General features: G+C 32.8%; 1 protein-coding gene across 1 annotated transcript; it reads right to left on the bottom strand.

The window, feature by feature from the left end:
- Positions 1-4,233: 4,233 nt before the first annotated feature.
- ARF17 (auxin response factor 17) lies at positions 4,234-8,566 on the bottom strand. Its single transcript, XM_039030663.2, has 3 exons — positions 7,226-8,566; positions 5,546-6,277; positions 4,234-4,467 (listed from the first exon to the last, which is right to left on the bottom strand). The coding sequence occupies exons 1-2, from the start codon at positions 8,261-8,263 to the stop codon at positions 5,669-5,671; spliced, it is 1,647 nt and encodes a 548-aa protein (XP_038886591.1). The 5' UTR covers positions 8,264-8,566; the 3' UTR covers positions 4,234-4,467; positions 5,546-5,668.
- Positions 8,567-21,382: the final 12,816 nt, after the last annotated feature.

The following is a 21,382-nucleotide window of genomic DNA, read 5'->3' as shown; positions in this document are numbered from 1 at the left end:
AAAGAGGAGCTTGCGTTAGAAGTTCAATAGCCTAGCTGACCACATAGGCCTATCGCTCAGCCCTGTCAGGCATCCTTGCCAGCGCAAGTGCTCGCGCACACACCTTGCGAGATGCATCTGAATATATGCACGGATGCATCTCAGTGCGCATTGTGCGCATCTCACCACCTAGCACTATCCTATGCAAGGTTTGCCACCTAGCTGCATGCGTTCCAGCCCACCTGCGCGCTAGACACGCCCACCCTGCAGTCTAGAGCCCATCAACTTACCAAAATAACCTCCAATGAACTGTTTTGGAAAAGTTAGGCCTATTTTTAGATTGTAAGCTGGTCTTTCTAACTTAAATTATTTGTTAATAAAATTGGGATTATTGAAAGAATTATGGACTAATTTAGAATTTCTTAGAAAGGAAAGGAATTCAGAAGAAACATGACAAGAAGTTGGTTAAATAATTTTCTGAAAAACTGATCAAGAGAAACTATGAGCGGTTTATGTTTTTGAATGGTTGGATGTTTTATATATTTGTACCAGTTTGGTAAATTTGGCATGATCTGAAAATATATGTTTTCTTGTATTATAATTACTGTTCTGTTATTTGGATGACTATTTACTCTCTGAGTCTTGGCTTGGATGTTTGTTCTTATTAGTTTGACTAGAAACAGGAAATTGAACCCAGATGTTATTAGCATACTTTATGGATATATCTGGTTGGGGTTATCTACGTACCCGAGTATGTCTAGCAGGAATTGTTGACATGTGCATATTCGACGGGTTGTTTGGGGTACTGGAAATTGTTTCCTCGAACCAGTTTATGGGATTTGTTATGTATTGAAGGATTATGTGATCATACCATCCTTGTTTCATTTATTATCTGTATGTAAGTTGGATGGTTGTTCACATTGTGCTATTGCTTTCCAAAAAATATTTTGAAAGTGAATAATATTTAGTTTAAACTTACCACTCATTGAGCATTATCGCTCATGTTTTTCAAATTTTTTTTCTTTAATTCCCCCCCAGGTGTCAGAAGAAAGTGATGGAATTGGCTTAGAACAAGTTGACGGGTGATTGCAGAAATCATTCTGTCTTGACAGCTGTATCAAGAGAGTTCAAACACATGGTGGTATTGAAAGTGTAAAATTTGATAAACATTAATGTATTGTATAACATAAAATCCTAGATGGTAGATGTTCTCAATATTTATAGTCCTCACACTTCCTTTCGGGTTTGAGGGACCGGCTCGGGAGGGGGTGTGACACTTGGATTTCTTTTTCTTTTTTTTTTAATGAGATAGAAATTCATGTGATGAATAATGTATAAAAATTAAAAGATGTATGTGACATCATTTATAATATAATTCACATAAATTGATGTTGTAATTGATGCGTTAAAAAAATTAGTTTTGGGATTATTTATGATATATTATAAAATAATTTTCAAGTTTAAACATTTGAACCTATTGATTTATAGTGCATGCTGCTCAATCCCTTGCTTTGTTCGAGATGGACTTATGATAGTTGAATTATGTTGAGTGATGGATATTTTGTTTCTTAGCAATAGTTTTAGCTTGGTCAATGAAATTCTTTTAAAAATTAAAATATTTATACATATGTAAGATATTGATTAATATATATAATCAACCTATCATAAAGATTTTTAGAATATACTTCTTCTTAATCAAATACTTTTTATGTAAAAATTTTGTCCATATAATAATTATTTAAAACTATATTTTTTTTCCCTTTTCAACAGAAAAAAACTATATTGTTTTCATTTGTTGGGAATAATTATCTCTCTTTTAGTATTACTTTTTTTTGTCTTTGATATTTTTTAGGCTAAGCATATAATTTGATGTTTGAAGTGTCTTCTATTTTTCAATTCCATGCCTAATATTAATGATAATTTAAGTTATACCATCATTTACAGTACTAAAATTTTTTCAATTTAACATCTATTCAATAATATCATGAAAATTCAATAAAAAGTACATTACAATATTTTTTTAGGACCAAAATAGTATAACTCAATTAAAGTATGTGTTATCTAAAAAAACATCAATTTATACATTGTACCCATCTCAATTTATCTTAAAAATTGATATTATTTAAACCTTGTACCCATTTTTTTAATCGAGAGACAACATGTTAAGCCTTTTAATTGGTAGGAATTAGAAAAACATTTAGGCCATGTTTATATACCCACAATGAAAATATGATTCAATCGTAATAAAATTCTTTTGATGTCGTCTACTACCAAGTGGATGCAATTGTAATTAAAAATCAATCGTAATGAGATTCTTGATTGTTACATCATCATTTTTATTCAATTTCAGATACAATTCTTAATTTTAAAATATTTTAATCAAATTGGTAAAATACTATACCTATTTTTTAATCGAGAGGCAACATTTTAAGCCTTTTAGTTGGGCAGGAATTAGAAAGCATTGGGCCATATTTACATACCCGTAATGAAAATTTGATTGATAGATGAAATTTTGTAATGAGATTATTTTATTGTCACATCATCATTTATTTGTTTAGTTTCAAATATATTGTTTAATTTTAAAATATTATAATCAAATTAGAAAATATTATACCTATTTTTTAATCGAGAGAACATTTTAAGCCTTTTAATTGGGCAGGAATTAGAAAGCATTGGGCCATATTTACATACCCATAATAAAAATTTGATTGATCGATGAAATTACGTAATGAGATTATTTTAATTATCACATCATCATTCTTTTGTTTAGTTTCAAATATATTGTTTAATTTTAAAATATTATAATCAAATTGGAAAATATTCTAGTCTTCGAGACCAAGTGGTATAAAAGAACACTTGCACAAAAAATATCCATATGTAGACGTGATATAAATATCTTGATGATGAATGTTACGTAGCTATTGTCATTAAAGATGATAGTTTAATCTTTCATACCACATTGACATAATTGTTTGAACAAAAAAAATTTAATACTACTTTAATTCATATGCTTTTGTAGTCAATGTACATTCAAAATCATCATTTTCATCCCTATATATTTAAAAAGTGATCGTTCTTGTCCATCCATTATAATTTTTCTCATCTTATAAATATATATATAAAAGATGAGAAAAATTATAATATATATTTATATATTGATTGAAAGTTTAACATTACACTTAACTTACTAAGTCTTTTAAAGTATAACCATTAATTTGTATCAAAAGATCTCTAATATGAATAAAATTTATGTTAAAATTTTGTAAATAGGAACCAAAATGATCACTTTTAGAAGAACAAGACCAAAATGAATATGAACAAAAGTTAAAGTACTAAGATCAAAATGAACATTTAAAAGTACATTGACTTAAAATGAATCAAAATCCAATATATTGAACCAAAGTAGTGTTTAAAAAATAGAAAAATTACCGCATATACCACAATCTTCATCACCTCGAGCAAGAAAAAAAATATACAACAAAAAACTATTACATAACAAAGTCCTCTTTCGTTACTATTTGTATATTAAAAATTATCTTTATTTAGCTACTTTGGCGTTTTCAAAATCTAAGATAATATTTATAACTTAATAACTTAAAAAATATATATAGTTATCAAAAACTTGTTTTTGTTTTTTAAATTTTGCTAGAAATTTAAATTTTAACTTAGTAAGGTGAAAATTATTGTAAAGAAATCAGAAGAAAACAAACACAATTATCATAAACCAAAAAAAAAAAAAAAAAAAAAGCAACTCTAAGGTGACTATTTATATGATAATTAACTAATTTATTCTAAAATACTAATAAAATACCAATTAATCTAAATGAAGAACCAAACGGTTATTAAATTCAATCACACCAAATATCTCCTAATTCTCCTCTAGTCGATAACAACTTTTCATTTAAGACAACTTTTCATTTGAGACGGATTCTAAACTAACATGAACATATCATAACTTAATAGTTAAAGACATGTACCTCATTGATGTCATACTCAAACAAGAAAGAGAAGTCTCCAAAAGAGATTCATTACACGCAAGTGACATTTTCCAACAAAAGGACATGCCACCTCCACAAGAATGTAACCTATTCTATTAATAAATTAGTTTCATAACATTAAAGGCATTCATCAGCAACAAACAAAAATTTAAATCTTAGATATATATAGGTTTGTATAGCATAGTGTAAAAGACATCATCAAATACAATAATAATAATAATAATAATAATAAAAAAGAATAAAACAATCAAGAGCATAACAAATCATGTCTCAAACCATACACTAGAAAAAGCATTAAAATAGTTCAACAATATCCAAAGCATTGTCAACATCTAAAGCAAACTCAGCAACAAAATATTCAAACGTCAACAAATATTCAAATCAAAGAGTCTTAGACTTTTTGAGGTCAGACAAAACAAACTACCATGGAAAAAACACAATCAGCTACGGATGTTCATACTGTAGTCAGCTTCCTGCCTAGCTCAAGTACCTACACCAAAAGGGTCAAACAAAAATAGTCAATGGTCTTTAGATTTTAAGACAACTTAAGTAACACCAAATGAGAGACATAAATTGTTTTCTCATAGAAATCAAAAATGATTTATGTTTTAGAAATGAATAACCATCTATATATACCTTTTTCTTCCTTTTTTTTCTTTTAACAACAGACTTGGATTATTATATTAACCAGAAAGATCCGAACAAAACAAGATCCTCCTCAAGCTCAGAAAGAACAGAGAGGAGATTAAAGTAACTAAGTAATAGTCCAAGTAGTGTATATGGGTAAGGGGGAGTGGTAGTTACAAAAGGAGGGAAAAAAAAAAAAAAAACCTTATTAACCCTTCTGCATTTATCAACCCTCCGTTCGGGTTCAAGAAAGTTTAAGAAATGGTTTTAAATCAATTATTTTGTTTGGAACGAAAAAGATTTGAAATGAACGTATTTAAAATTCTGTGTTTTGATGGTAACTAGAAAAGAAAAGAAAGTTATGAATCTACTAATATAGACTTTTAACTATGTATTGATTGAAAATTAGAATTTGACAAGGTCGATTAAGTAATTTACTTTCAAATCTTATGAAATCCTGCAAAATCCGAGCATTTTAGTCAGGAAAGTTTTTTAAGTAAACAGAATTTGAAATCCCTTTTACCACACAATGGAAAGCATTTGAAATTCAATATGGATTGAAATCCCTCAAAATTACGAGGTTCCAAACAAGCCAAAGATTCCACGGTTTCTTTCTAATCATCATAGGGCACTATTAAAATTTGCCTAAACATTCATTATATTCAAGCCTCTGCTCCCTTGCATATTATTAGAAGAATAAACTTCTCTATGTTACTTTGTGACAGGACAAATAGCTACAATCAGTCAGTCATGGAATTTGGCATCCATTTGACATAACTGAATGAAAAAGGCATGTTCGTTATGGTGCAGAAAGAATGTAAGTATGTTAGAATAAAAGCATTATTATCACATTAAGTGACAAAGAATAATATTCGTCAATCGGAGACATCAATATTTCATTATCAACATGCTAAAGTATAAAGGATAGGAGACAGGCGTACCTGTACTGTACAGCTGCTTCTACTCAAAACAAAGATGTTACTACTATTTACTAAGGAAGAACTTTGGATCCCAAGGCTCCCAGTCTAGTACACTACAAGAAAGTTTGTACTGATCAAAGAAGATCAGCTGGACTGTTTACGCTTCTTGTCGCCATCGTCATTGTTAGCACCGTGATGTCCATTTTGAACAGGCGGATTCGTATATATGATTTGACCAAACAATTGAATTGAATATACTCCAGCTTTAGTTGAGTTGCAGGTCTGGTTCTCAGCCGTTCCTGTGGCAAAGGAAAGAACACTAGCCTGACTATCAGGCGATAAGGTATCCGATTGCACACTACCAATTTGGAGGTCAGTAGACACCGTTTGTGTCTTTGGCGCTGCATTCAGCTTGCACGTGGAAATTTCATCACATGTTGGTGGAGTAATTTCATTATATGGATTGAATAACCCAGATTCACAGAAAAAATTTTGCCTGGCTCCCTGCATGCCAGCAGGAAATGAGTTAAAACTCAACAATGATTGGTTGAATTGCCCCATTGTTGAATCACCGAATGTCATCAGAGGTGAAAACAGATCTGCTTCACCATTCACCACCGCAGATTTCTGGGGACCTCTAAATTTCTTTGCTGGGTGAAGAGGAGGGATTGGAGGAGTGGGTGTAGCAAGTTCAACCTCCCAAGGGCTCACATACTTAGCACTCTGCAGAGCATCAGTTTCTTCCCATGTAACCTAAGACAGAAAAACGAAATAACATGAAAATAATGATAATAAATCCTGGTAAAAACACAACAACAGTCTGTACAGAGAACAACTTCTTAAGACCACACAAAATGTAAATTCCTAACTGACATAAGGGAAAAGATCTAATAAAGAAACCCCAGTTTTCAGCAACACCCATAGTCATCTGACTAAATCAACAAATCCCATTTCCATTCTCTTATTGCTTAATGGGCTTGTTATCTGGTATGTATGTACGGGAACACTCCAGAGTGATCCGACTAAATCAATTGTTTAAGAACTGTCTCAACCACCAAAGACGTGATATATAACCCAACAGAGTTACACATTTACTTCCAATAGTATTTTGTCAGATCAACCATCCTGATACAACACACCTAGCAACCGGAGCAAACCCCACATTATCCAACACCAAAAAATCCAGACACAATACACGATACATATTCAACAATGAGGGTGTAATTGAAAATACTCGTAAATTATAAATCCAGTTCTCTGCCTCAAAATTAAAATAAAATTAGACTACTTCTTAATGAGAAAACATGTACGATTAAAAATGTCAGCATCTTTCAAAGGGTGGAACCAACAAACCATCATGAATGAAATGACCTAGAGTGAGTGACTCCAACACATCTTCAGTATCTAGTGTTTTTCCTCTCCCTCAAATCCCCGATAAGAAACAGAGAATTTAATATATATCCTAAAAATAGATTGATATTTGATCCCATCCAATTATTTCTCATCACTGATTGTCATGTTGAGTATGAAAACATAAACTAAAGCTAAATATAAACAACATGATCAACAGACTCAGACAATCAAATGAAGCAAAACTCAATTATCAAAAGAAAGAAAAAATAATTCAGAAGTACGTAGATATGATAACTATCTCCTACTCATGTGGAATTAGAGACATGGGTTAACAAAGGAAATGTTTACCTCAAGCATACGCCATGGAGAACCCATCCAAGGCCCATGGGCAGGAATAGATGCTGAGGTTACAGTCCCTTGATACCATTGCATCTTCAAAGAATCCTCCGTCTCCAAAGGCATTTTCACTCTTAACCCAGAATACCACTGATAATTCATCGAATTGTTCACTTTCTCAGCTGGAACAACAAATTCGGACAAGCCAGCCCTAGGATAATAAACCACCTCGAATGGCTTAAATTGCGTGGCCAATTCCGCAGCGTTAGCGACCGCCTCAGCCGGCACCTTCCCAATATTACTTCGGGAGAAAACTTCACTTCCTCCATCTCCAGAACGTTTCTCCTCCACATTGTACCTTCCTCCACCAATCTGGCTATTCCATCTGCTACAATCACCGCCTACAATAGCCCTTGAGGGTGTGGCACGACGAATGCCCACGAACATATCCCCACTGGAATTCTTTGCGAAAATGACGGCATCACCCGCAACCAGCTTCTTATGATTCACAAACTTACTCCACCCAGTAGTGAGCAAATGCCGCCTCGGCGTCCCACGATAAATATGACGAAAATTCCAAACAACTCCATGAACATCAGTAATCGATAAAGTCTGCACCGGCGGTTCAACCTTATAATTCAAGGGAGGAAAAATAGAATCGGCACAATACCGCGGTACAGAAAATCCACCGCCATTATTAGCATCAGAAGATGTAAGAATCTTAGCAAACTTCTCAATTGTATTCCTGTTCCCACTACCATCATCAGAACAATTAAATCCAGAAACCACTTCAGACCCACTCTCACCAGGACGAATTGGATTAAGATTCAACTTAAGACAGACTTCGTCAGACAGTGAATCGGCATTATAATCGGCAGCAGAAACGATACATTTAGTAATAGGGTTAGAAAGAACAGACCGAGAAAGTGTGGGAACATAAGTAGCTTGTTCGACATGTCCTTGAACGAAATAGTAAACTTCAGAACCGACAGTGTGGATATGGGCAGAATAGCCGGCAAAAGCACGCCAAAGATTCGGGTCCATTATCATGCCGGAAAAAGAACCGGCGGTGATCGAACAGCAAAAAAGAACAATGGAAAATTGTAATAGTTAGGGCAAGAAAAAGAAAGAAAGTGAGATGAAATTTGTCTGTTAGGGTTTGTTGAGTGTTGTTATGGAGAGATTTTGGGGATGGTGAGAGAGATATTTGGGAAGAACTGTGACTATGTCTTCATCTTCATCTTCACCTTCTCTCTCTCTCAAATATCATAGACATTTTGAAGAGAGAGAGAGAGTGAAAGAGAAAATGGCGTATTGGGTCGGAGAAACAGGAATCGGCAATGAGAGAAGAACAGACTTACGTAACGGAAACCCTTGAAAATCGGGGTGACTTTACGGTTTTACCCCCGACAATCTAACTGAAAATCTGATTTTTTGTTTAACTCCTCTTCTCTCCCTTCATTTTCTTTTCTTTTCTTTTTCTTAAATTGCAAAATTACTTCATTTTTTAATTTATGTCTATTTGATCCCTATTTTTTTTTAATTATAAATTTAGTTATTTAACTTTAATTTTTTAGTTAAATTTCTGTTTCAGTTTGTGTACTCTTTAAGTTTCATTAGATTTTAGTATTTGTACCATCCATTTTTAGCCATTCTATTCATCTTAGAGATGGTCTTGGTCTATGAAACACACATACTCCATGTGAGGTAAAGAATCATTATTAGATATACTGATCCTTTCAAATACTTCTCAGATACGTATTTGACACGTGATTTGTCTTTCAATACTTTTCAGATATCTGACACGCGATTTGACGTATTCATTTCTATGCATACTTTTTTTTTAAAAAAAAAAACAAGTAACTCATGATCTAATCTTTTCCACTCTAAAATTAGGCAACCTATTTAAAAAACTCACTACTTGAGTCCAAAACTTAAAAACAAAAAAAAAAAAATAACGGACAAAACCATATACTAGAATCATCTAATCTCCATCTTTACATTTGAGTCCCCACAAAATCCATCAAAATATAAACCATTTATATCTTCAACAATAAGTTTTTCATTTATCTTCATACTTCTCCCTCTAATCTTCTTATTTTTCTTTGCAATATGAGTCACTTTTCTATTGCATTTTATTAACTATTGTACTTCAACATCTTTGATGTTTTTTTTTGTATTGTATTTCAGTGTTTGTATTCTATTTTGTGCTATTGTTATTAACTTGTATGTTAAATTTATCTATATCCTAGATTTTTTTTAAAGATATCAGTATCCTCGTTTTTTATAAATATATATATATATTTAAAAATATATATATAAAATGACGCATCCTTATACGTATCCGTATCTTAGTTTTTTAGAAATTGACGAATCGCCGTATCTGTATCGTATAACCGTATCTGTGTTTGTGCTTTATAGGTCTTGATTATTAATTTATTATTGGCTTTTTGCATTTAATTTAAAAATTTTGAAAATATACTCAGATGTGTCTTTTCTTACTTGAAAATTATTTCAACTTTGAAAGACTAGGTTTAAGATTTATGGAAGGTATAATGTGCGAATTTAATATTTATTAAATCTAAGAGACTATATTTGAACAATTGAAAGTACATAACAAAATTTAAAAAATTGGAAGTACATGACAAATTTTGAACAATTAAAATACATTACTAAATTTGAACTATTGAAAGTACCATAACTAAAATGGAATGAAAATAAAATACAGAGATCAAAGCATTGTTTTAATATTAATTTAAGAAAAAGTTTATAGATATACATAACTAAAAGTTTATGATTTAACTAGATATAAAATTCAAATTTATATCTAAAAGTTCGGTCCATCTTTTGAAATTTTGGAGTTTTAAAGTCTGGAAACAAAATTGAAAATCAAATTTATTAGACATTATTTAAATTCTAAGAATAAAATACGAAGTTTGTGAAAAATTTTGTCATTCAAATTTTAGATTCATTCAGGGATTCAAAATTTTTAAATAATTAATATTGATTTAGGATAACATGTTGGCTTTCTTCCAAAGAAACAATAAAATAAAATAAAGAATAACATATAATAAGCCAAACTTACTCAACAAGATTTAAATTTTAAGAACTAAAATATTAAGATTCTATTTAGTAACAATTTCGTTTTTTATTTTTTATTTTTGAAAATTAAACCTATTTTCTTTCAATTTCTTATAATTTCTAAAGATAATTTGTATCAAGAATTGGTAAAATTTTACCAGTTCTTAAAAGTTAGGGACTCGACAAATTTTGTTATTCAAATTTTAGATTTACTTACGGATTAAAAAGTTTTAAATAATTAATATTGATTTAGGATAATATGTTGGCTTTCTTTGAAAGAAAATAATAAAATAAAATAAAGAATAGCAGATTGGCATTTAAAATGGGATTTCCTAGCGTACATTAAAAACGATAAGAGATACAGAAAAAAAAAAATAAATAAATAACTCACACTATTTATCTAATAATTTCAAAACCACTCGTTTTTACCCTTTTTTTTAAGACCATCATATTTCTCTAATTAACCCATATGAAGCATAGATTAAATTGGTGTTTTAGAAAAGAAAATGGTTTTATCTAAAAAAAAAAAAAAGAAATAAAGTTAAAACACATTTTGATGTATTAATTTTCATGAAAATAACACCTTAGTTTAAAACTTGAGTTAATAAAGAGTTTGTCTCTATATTAAAACTTTATACTTACCGTTTGATAATAATTTAATCTCTACAGTAAAAAAATTACAAATAATCAAATTTCTTAATCCATGTAAATCAGAAAATTGATTTGGGATCAAATCTATCAATAAACTTGGTTTGCTTCATAAAAATTAGCACTTTAATTTTTACCAGGGTTTTTCAATTGATTTTGTTACACATGTTAAGGTAAAGAACTAAGATTCGATTATTATAAATTTAGAATTAAACTATATCATTATTAACTATATTTTTGTAAAATGAATGGTTGTTTCTATGAGAGTGGGGGATCACTTTTTTTTTTTTAATCTAAAAAAAGATCCAAAGTATGTTAAAATAATAAGAATTTGGTTTTATTTGAGACATGATTTCAATGCATAAATCAAACAAAAAATAAATTTAATATAATCATATTTCATTAAATATTCATTTCAGATAATATAATAGTTTGCTTAAGATAATTCATATTTATTTTAGAAAAAGAAAATATAATTCAAATTTAATTACGTGATATACTTTTAAAACGGCTAGATATTAACAGAGACACGGATTAGAAATTTGAAAAATACAATTTTTTTTAATATTTTATTTTCATTTAAATGTGATATCGTGATCTTTGATCTTTCAGAGTTTTTTTTTTTTCTATCTTTCAAATTTTTTATTCATAATTCTTTCTATTCGGATGGACTAGATTTAAGATTCGTTAAAAAATACAATAGTGAATTTAGCATTTATATATTGAAAATATAAAACTAAATTTGATACATTGAAAATACATAACTAAATTTGAATAACTGAAAGTACGTTAATAAATTTGAACTATGGAGAGTACTCTAAAATAGAATGCCACCAAAATAAGTATTATTTTAATCTTATTTCTTTTAAAACTTTGTGAATATACATAATTAAAAATTTATGGTTCAATTAGACATAAAATTTAAATTTATATCTAAATATTCAATCATTTTTTGAAATTTGAAATTTAAAATTTTTAAAGTTCCATAAACAAAATTGAAAACATAAGTTGATGACAAAATTTGTCATTCAAATTTTAGATTCATTCACGGATTGAAACTTTTAAAATAAGTAATATTAATTTGGGATAACATGTTAAAGCTTTCTTTCGAGAATTAGTTCAAGTATAAAATTTTAACAATACGACTTCAATTTTTGATTCTTTAAATAAGTTATAAAAGAATATTATTAAAATTTTGGAAGTTAGGTTTGAAAAAATAATAGTTATTTTAATTAAGTTTAAAATGTATTATTAAAGAATATATAAATTAATAAACTAAAATATTTTGTACTAATTTTTCAAAAAAGGAATGTGATAATCATCTCAATAATATAAATCTCTTTTGTTTTAATTAGGAAGATTGAAATAATTTCAAACTTTAATCTAAACCAGAATATTATTATCTGAAAAAATATGTGTTCATTGAAAAATGTATTTTATTTTTTGATTTGGAAGATTTGATTATCTTTTAATTTTATAATTTAATTTAAAATAAAAAAGAAAAATAAAAAATAAATCATAGTGAGATTGGAGGTGACGAAAAAAACAAAGATGATATTAACATTTAAAAAAGAAATAAATAAATAAATATGGGCATAGAGGTTCAAAAAATGGCTAAAAATATTTAAGCAAAATCATTCAAAATTATTATGTTTTTTTTTCTTTTTAAGAAAAAAAAAAAAGATGAGATACCTTGTCGAAAATTGAGGGCTTAATTTAGCCAACCTAGATTTCAAGTAGTTATTTGATTTTGAATCAAATATTTTTATTGGTTAATGTTATAGGGGCAAATATTTGTTAATGTGGTAGTTGGTAAAAAAAAATTAAAAATTAATTTGAAGATTAAAAAAATAAATCTAAAATGGATTAAAAGCACAATAAAAGTTAAGGTTTTGAAATGACAAATTGAGTGTTGCAATTTATTTAATCTTTATAATTAAAATAAAAATATTCATACATTCATAAAATCATGAAATAAAATGGACAAATCTGAATTGGTTAATGTGATGACGGTTCGCACGAGATTTCAACAGAAATTTATTTCGTGGAACTTGAATTATGTATTTGTATTAATTTTGTAGAAAATGAGTACAATCTCTAATACATAATATTTTGATCTTCTTGGATGATCGGCCTTTGGGCTTGTTGATTTTCTTGGAGGATTAGTGTTCGCACGAGGCTTCTGGAGAAACTTGTTTCGTGGAGTTGAACTTGAGTTGGTGTTGATGTTGATTTGATGCGATGTGGTTCTATTATTCTCTCTCGGTTGAATGCGTACGCTTGATGTATAGAAGCGAGGGCGTGTGGATGTTCTTGAGCTTCGAGTCTTGGAAGAATCTTGTATCTTCAAAGGACTTCAATCTTCAAGCATAATGCTCTTTTTCAGCATTCTGACTTCCTGTATCTCCAAATGACTTCAGTCTTCGAGTGTGGTCAACTCAGCTTCAGGAGTCAAGAGTCTAGAGAATTCCCTCTAAGCTCTCTTGAGTGTAGAATTGCTGACCTCTCCAAATGAGGAGAGCTTCTTCACAGGTGGACTTGGGCTTGGTTGATTGGCATTTGGGCCCAATTAGTGGCCTTTGGACCCAATTAATCGGATTTAGGCCTGATTTGACGTCTGGGCCTATTTTTGGGCTTAGTTGGACTTTGACCCAAATAATAATATCAAATTGGCCCAAATTAATCTTATCTAATTCAACGGTCATGATAAAATCACGTACCGTCATCGAAATTTTTCTTCCAACCTCAATTGAGCATATATGTCAACTCCTAATTGAGTCCAAATTTAATGATTTGGAATTTCGTTATAAATTTAGTAAATGACGTGACAATTTGTGATTGGTCAAAAATTTCTCATTCAACAAATGCCCCTAAATCCAAATATATTTGTTCTTGAATTTGACCTTAATTGATGTGTCAATCAAACTAGGAATTTAGTACATAAGTTTGACTTGAATTTGGGATAAAATTTGGAATATAGTCAAATTAAAAAAAAAAATTGAGCTTCATCCCAATTTAATTTGATTTTGATTTAAGATACAATTTGGGATATGTCCAAAAATTTTAATAAAAGATCAATTAAGATTTTTTTTCTTATCCATGATTTATTTCAATTGAAGATAAAAAAAACTCAAGGCTAGACAACTTGATTTGAAATAAAATTTGGAATATGACCAAATTTTAATTTGAGATTTTATTTACAATTTAATCTCAATGTTGAACAATTTGATTTTGAATAAAATTTGGAATATATCCAAATCTTATTTGAATAAAATTCCAGTTGAACATAAATCTGAGGACAAAATCTAACAAAATCAAATTAAATAGAGAATTTTTTTAATTTATTCTTTTTAAATTTTAATTTGAAATTAGGATAAAATCAAATTAGGAAATCTAATATTTTGAATCATATCTTTATTTGATTTGGATTTTCTAATTTGTTATGGAAAACCTCTGTAAATAGGACTCAAACCCCTCTATTATCCTTATCCCCTCCTCTTTTTCTAATATTTTATTTCTCTCTTTTTCCTTTTTTCTTCCAACGTTTTTTTTTAAATGTTGTTTTTTTCTTTCATTCTTTCTTTTTTCACTATTTTTTTCCAAAGTTTTTTTTTTCTTTTTTTTCCCCTTTTCTGTTTTTTTTGGCAACACTTTTCTTTTCTTTTCTTTTTTACTACCTTGCCCCCTTATTATTTTTTTTGTGTAGGTTTACTAATTTGCCCCCTTACTCTTTTGTAGGAGTTAAAGAGCAACTCAAGAGAGCACAATCGTTTTTTTAATCTCATCGACCTATCAATAATCTTGAAGAGTGGGTTTCTCCTCTTATAAGCTTTGTTTTGTAACAACAATTTTTTTCTCTATTTTTTGTTGTAGAAATGTCTGGCCACGTGACTGACTGTTTGGTGCACATAAGGATGACCCTGGCATGGTCTATCTATTGTATCTCGATGCTTTCTGATTGTCATGGGGGGCCCGCAAAGGCTTATAACCCCCTCATTCGATCACCTTAGGGGCGATCCCGGAAAGGTTTACCTTATAGCGTCATTCATACATCCGGATCGTCATTGGGGGGGGGGGGGGCTGCAAAAACTTACAACTCTCCCATTCAATCACCCTAGGGAAGATCCTGGGAAGGTCTACCTTGTAGCGCCATTCGTGCATCTTGGTCGTCATGGGGCCCCACAAACCCTTACAACTCTCCTATTTGATCCTCACCAGGGAGGAGGATCTTGAAAAGGCCTGCCTTGTTATGTTACTCCTTGATCAAAATTTGAAAAGTCAAATATGCCATCGAGTATTAAAGATGAGGCGGATATGCCATCAAACTTTGAAGATGGGAAGAATATGCCATCAAGCTTTTGAGCGGAGTTAGGTTGGCCGGTGTCGATCTCGCATGTAAGGCGGAGCCGGATGGACCAGAGTTGTCCTTGCATATGCGGTGGAGCTGAACGGACCAGATTTTTCCTCATATATGAGATAGAGCTAGGCAAACCAATCTTGATCTCGCACATGAGGTGGAACCACATCAACATTTTTGGAGAGGAAGCGAAGTTGCACCAACATTTTAGAGAAGGGGTGAAGTTGTACCAACATTTTGGAGAGGAAACAAAACCGCACCACGACTTTGGAGATGAAGCGAAGCCACGCCACAACTTTAGAGATGAAGCAAACCACACCAGACTTTGAAGATAACGTGAAGCTGGGCCAACATTTTGGGGACTTTGGAGATGAAGCGAAGCTGTGCCATCAATTTGGAGATGAAGGAAGCCATACCACGACTCTGTAGATGAAGCGAACCATGCTAGACTTTGGAAATGAAGCGAAGCCGCATCATGATTTTGGAGATGAAGCAAAGCTGCGCCAACATTTTGGAGATGAAGCGAAGCCGCATCACGAATTTGAACTTGAAGATGGAGTGGAGCCATGCACACCGACCTTAAACTCGAAGATAGAGTGGAGCCATGCATACCAACCTTGAACTTGAAGATGGAGCGGAGCCATGCATACCGACCTTGAACTTGAAGATGGAAATGGAGCCATGCACACCAATCTGAAACTTGAAGATGGAAGCAGAGCCATGCACACCGATCTTGAACTTGAAGATGGAAGTGGGGCCATGCATGCCGATCTTGAACTTGAAGATAGAGCAGCATCGATAGAGCCTCTGAACTTAAGGATGGAGAAGCATCGACGAGACCTTCGCGTTTGAGTTTGACGAAGCATCAATGAATCTTCACATTGAGCTCGACTTCATGACTTTGAGCATGAAAATGGCATTGCAAAGTCTCCAGACTTGAGCATGAAGATGAAACATCGATGAAACCTTTGTACTTGAAGATGGAAGAGCATCGATGAAGCCTCTGAACTTGAAGATTGAAGAGCATTGACGAAGACTCTGAACTTGAAGATGGAAGAGCATCGATGAGGCCTCTGAACTTGAAGATTGAAGAGTATCGACGAAGCCTCTGAACTTGAAGATGGAGGAGCATCCAAGTTTGATTTTGAAGAGGAAGAAAAGTGCATTCTAAGTGTGTGCCATTTATTTACTGTGCTAACTCCTTACGAGGGATGAACATCTTCAATCCATTGTGTTGCCCCCAATAGGGATGAACATCTTCAATCTAGAGTGTCATTCTTTAATGGGGATGATCAATATCAATCTTGTAGTATCATACTTAGGTGATTGTGGTACCCTTTCTGATGGACTAAACTTAAATTTATTAAAGTTGCCTTCGTACCCTTAAAGAAAGGGATCAAGTCATAATGTAGTTCAAAAAGAAGGTTTTTTTTAAGGGATCAAATCATGACGTAGTTCAATTTTTTTTTTTTTTTTTATTAACTGGACTAAACTTGAAGTTTCTTTCAAGCTGCCTACATACCCTTCATAATGATAGGGATCAAGTCATAATGTAGTTCAAAAATAAGGTTTTTTTTAAGGGATCAAATCATGACGTAGTTCAAGTTTTTATTTTTTTTATTTTATTAACTGGACTAAACTTGAAGTTTCTTTCAAGCTGCCTACATACCCTTCATAACAATAGGGATCAAGTCATAATGTAGTTCAAAAATAAGGTTTTTTTTAAGGGATCAAATCATGACGTAGTTCAAGTTTTTTTTTTTTTTTTTATATTAACTGGACTAAACTTGAAGTTTCTTTCAAGCTGCCTACATACCCTTCATAATGATAGGGATCAAGTGATAATGTAGTTCAAAAAGATTTTTTTTTTTTTAACTAGACTGAACTTGAAGTTTGTTTTAAGCTGCTTACGTACCCTTCATAATGATAGGGATCAAATCATAACGTAGTTCGTACAAAGCTTCTTTTTTTTTTTTGGGTAGGGGGGGACGTTTACATTTTAAGCTCATGCGGGTCAGGAGCATCATGCAGTTTAGGCTTTTGCGATGAGGAGCTTCTTCATTTAAACTTCAGAAGCTCTTATTTCATCATGGTTTTGATCATCCTCTTCATTTGTAGGATTTGTCAATAGGATGAGTTTCGGTTTCACTATCAAGGAACCTTCTGTATTTATGTTTGAAGGATCTCTTACCGAAGAGTTGCATGAGCACGTTCGGATCGCTCCGATCTCACAGTGACCGAAATACATATTATACATTCAAATCATACAATTATGCAAACAAACCTTAACTAACGGCATGTTATGAACAAAAAAATAACAAGGGAAAGAGTTCCATACCAGTTGAAGACATTCTTCAAACTTCAACACTTAAAAAAACGAAAACCTCCATAGGATTTACCAACGCCCAATGGAAGCATCGACTGCAGCAGCATGAACAACCGCGAACACGAACGCTGTGGGGACGACACCACCAGAAAAGAGCCCTAGGTATTCTCGGAGTGAGAACTCAAAGCGTGGTTTTTGGTGAATTTGGTAGAGGAAGGAAGAAGCACAGATCATGTAGACGATAAGCAAGTGGGAGGGAAAAAGGCGCTATCGCATAGCACAATGCTTATCGTTTAGGAGAAGCTACACGATCGTGTAGGTTTTACTGAACGATCGTTTAGAAAATAGTATACGATCATTTAGCAAAATCGGTACACTATACGATCGTTTAGAGAAGCTATGCGATCGTGTAGGAAATAGTGTGCGATCGTTTAGGTGCGAGGTGGACGATCATTTAGGCGGAGAAGAGCTATCGTATAGGCTCTTGTTTCTCTTAAGCGATCGTTTAGAATTCTACCAACGCGCACTCTCTTTCTTTTCCGGACTGGGCGATCAAAATGAAACAATTTCATTTTTATTTCATCGATTACAATAACCGACTCATTCCCACTAACCCACATCCAAACGTCATTTTTGGATTAATTATCATATAATTAACTAACTAATTAATTAATAAATATAATCATATTATATTTTTAACGTATAATTTGATATCACATATTTACTATAATATTTTCTCCTCTACTTGAATAAATCATATTTATATATAATTTCCTCCAAAATAATGTATCTCATACATTTAGCCAATTATATCATATATAATTAACCAGTCCAATTATATCATATATATTCGAATTTCCTCTTGTCAATTTTAACATTTCAAATTAACCCAAACACTAGTTCTCGACTTTATCTAAGCTACCTAGGGGACCTAATGGATCTGTGGCTCGAAGCTCCAATGGTCCGTGAATAGCTGACTATACTCTTTAGCCAGAGATCCACCATCCGTTAACTGTAAGGCATTCCACTAAAGACCAACAACTGAACTCTTCTTACCACAAATATATTTCTGTGTCTATCGGATATAACCAATCATGAGTACGATGACCCTTCACAGATGCTCGTAAGTACAGTTGGGCCAAATTATCGTTTTGCCCCTTTCGTTACATCTCACTTCTTAAGTACCACTGATTTCTCTAATGAACAATACAACATAGTCCAATTATGTGTGAACACCACTCGGGCCAAGAGAAGGTGTGTGGCACCACATTGTTCAAGCCCTGGAATCAGCCCTTAAGAGAATCAACCCTATTTTCTGTCAGATCATAAAAATAATCCTCTCGTGTACCTTTGAGGTAGCCTACAAAGAGGAATAACCTCGACCGTGGTTCCAAGTTCTTGGGATTAGCCTCAAGCACATGTGCAGGGCAACCCCAAATGCGGAAGTGACGTAAACTAGCTTTACGCCTGTTCCACAACTCCAGAGGTGTTCTTACAACACTCTTGGAGGAAACACAGTTGAGTATGTATACTGCAGTCTCCACTGCGAAACCCCAAAACGAGTCCAATAAGGAAGCGTAACTCATCATCGAGCGAACCATGTCTAACAAGGTCCTATTTCTCCTCTTCGCTACATTATTTTGCTGAGGTGTACCCGACACTGAGAGTTGGTAAACGATTCCATGTTCTATCAAATAGTCCTAGAATACCGAGTCCAAAAACTCTCCACCTTGATCCGATCGAATTATTTTAATCCATCTATCTAATGCGTTTTCAACTTCAGCCTTGAACTCTTTGAACTTTTCCAGTAAAAGGTCGTTTAGTCATCTTACCCTCAAGGCAAGATTCACACACTGGCAAAGAATTTTCTTTTTAACTCACTTAGAAGTCCATTCTTCATCGATCTCTCAATCCTATTGAGATTGATGTGCCCTAAAAGTAGATGCAAAAGTTGGGCATTTTCTTTTGGAGAAATTCGTCGACGTTTTGATTGAGTTACGACAGTTCTAAACATTTCAGTATTATGGAGGGAATTGATGGCTAACAACCTTAGCACATATAAATTCGATTCCAGATTTGCTGTGCAAATAAAAACACTATCTTTATGAATAAACGTTTTATCCAATTAAACGAGATAATATATTTACATTGCAATAAACATTTTACAGAAATAAGGTTCCGCTTCGATTCAGGAACAATATATACATCATTTAAAATAAGAAACCTATTCTGTAAAGCTAACTGGAGTCCTCCCACTGCCACAGCTAAGATGACGTGCCCGGTGCCTATTCGTAATGTCATCTCACCAACCACCAGTTGTCGCCAAGATCTAATCCTCTGAAAAGAAGAACAAATATGGTTAGTGGTGCCTGAATCAATTATCCAGGCAGAATCATCATTCTCTACTAAACAAGTTTCAAGAACAAGTAAATCACATTTACCTTTATCGGCCTTGGCTGCTTTCTTCTCTTTCAGATACCAAGGACAGTTCCTCTTCCAGTGTCCATCTTGGTTGGAGTGGAAACACTTTCCCTTAGCAACCGGTGGATGCCTCCTTGGGGTGACATGTGGTGGGTTAGCAAGTGTCTTCCCTTTTCCCTTACCACCCTTTGTCTTCCTCTCTTTTGCAGAGTTAGAAGTAGAAGGTGCAGACTTCGTTCTTAAGGTCAAACCTCTATGGAACGTCTTGGAGGATGAAGCAACATTTGCCTCACCCTTCTGCCTCTTCTTACTTTTCAATAAAGATTAGTAAGTCTGCAACTCGTTGAGGAAAGTTGTAAGGTTATATTTCACTTTATTAAGAATCACATTGCTAACAAAGTACAGAAAGCTCTCCAGCAAAGAATGCAGAATTATGCTAACCTGGTTGCCCTCATCGATGGTAGACCCATTCAACTCCACCACATTAAAGTAGACCATCATGTTTAGCACATGTTCACGAACAAAGATGCCTTCTTCCAGTTTGGAGTTGAATATGTTTTTAAGAGCCTCATGCATAAGCTGTTCAGACGTTTGTCCAAACATCCCCGCAGGGACTCCATGATCTCACAAGCTAAGACCTAATAACAGGCGAAAATGCACGTTATTACAGCACTAAGTTATAAAACAATGCAGGATTGCGATGGTAAAAATATACAATATTGCGTCTAAAAGCATTAAGTTCATAACATTGCGATCGCATGCGTCCATTGCATTAAAACAAATAACTTATGTATTTTATGCAGAAAAATGCGTTGACGCAAGGCAGAAATACGATTCGAAGAAATTAACGTCCCAACGCATAAGAGATTGCGACCGCAAGGCTATGCGATCGTTTGCGCTCGCGAAAATCTGATCAAGATTGCGACTGCAAAGTTATGCGATCGTTTGCGTTTGAAAATCTGCTCGAGAAGGTGGCCACATAGAGTCGGCGCATCAAGATGGGCACATATGGGTGAAAGCTTAATAAATCATGATGGGACAGAAAGTTGATGATGGTCGATTCCGAATTAAGTTGACAAGCCGTTAACGACCTACTGTAGCAAGTACACTCAACTTTTCGGTGACAAATATTCGGTGCACTAGACAGAGAATTAATACCATCCCATCAGTGCAATCATAAGAGAGAAGAAGCCTCTCACCTTGAAGCTCTATAAATACTGAAGGCCACCTTCAGCGAAGGAGTTCGCGAAGTTTATAGAATTTTCCCCATAGATATAAGTAGCCTTGTTCTTAGTTTTTCTTTTACTTAGAAGTCGGAAGTGAGTGAAGGGAGATT

The sequence above is a fragment of the Benincasa hispida genome, chromosome 4 (genome assembly GCF_027475165.1).
Source record: "Benincasa hispida cultivar pf3 chromosome 4, pf3_genome.v1.1, whole genome shotgun sequence".
NCBI lineage: Eukaryota > Viridiplantae > Streptophyta > Magnoliopsida > Cucurbitales > Cucurbitaceae > Benincasa > Benincasa hispida.
This window is presented reverse-complemented; position numbering and strand designations above follow the sequence as displayed.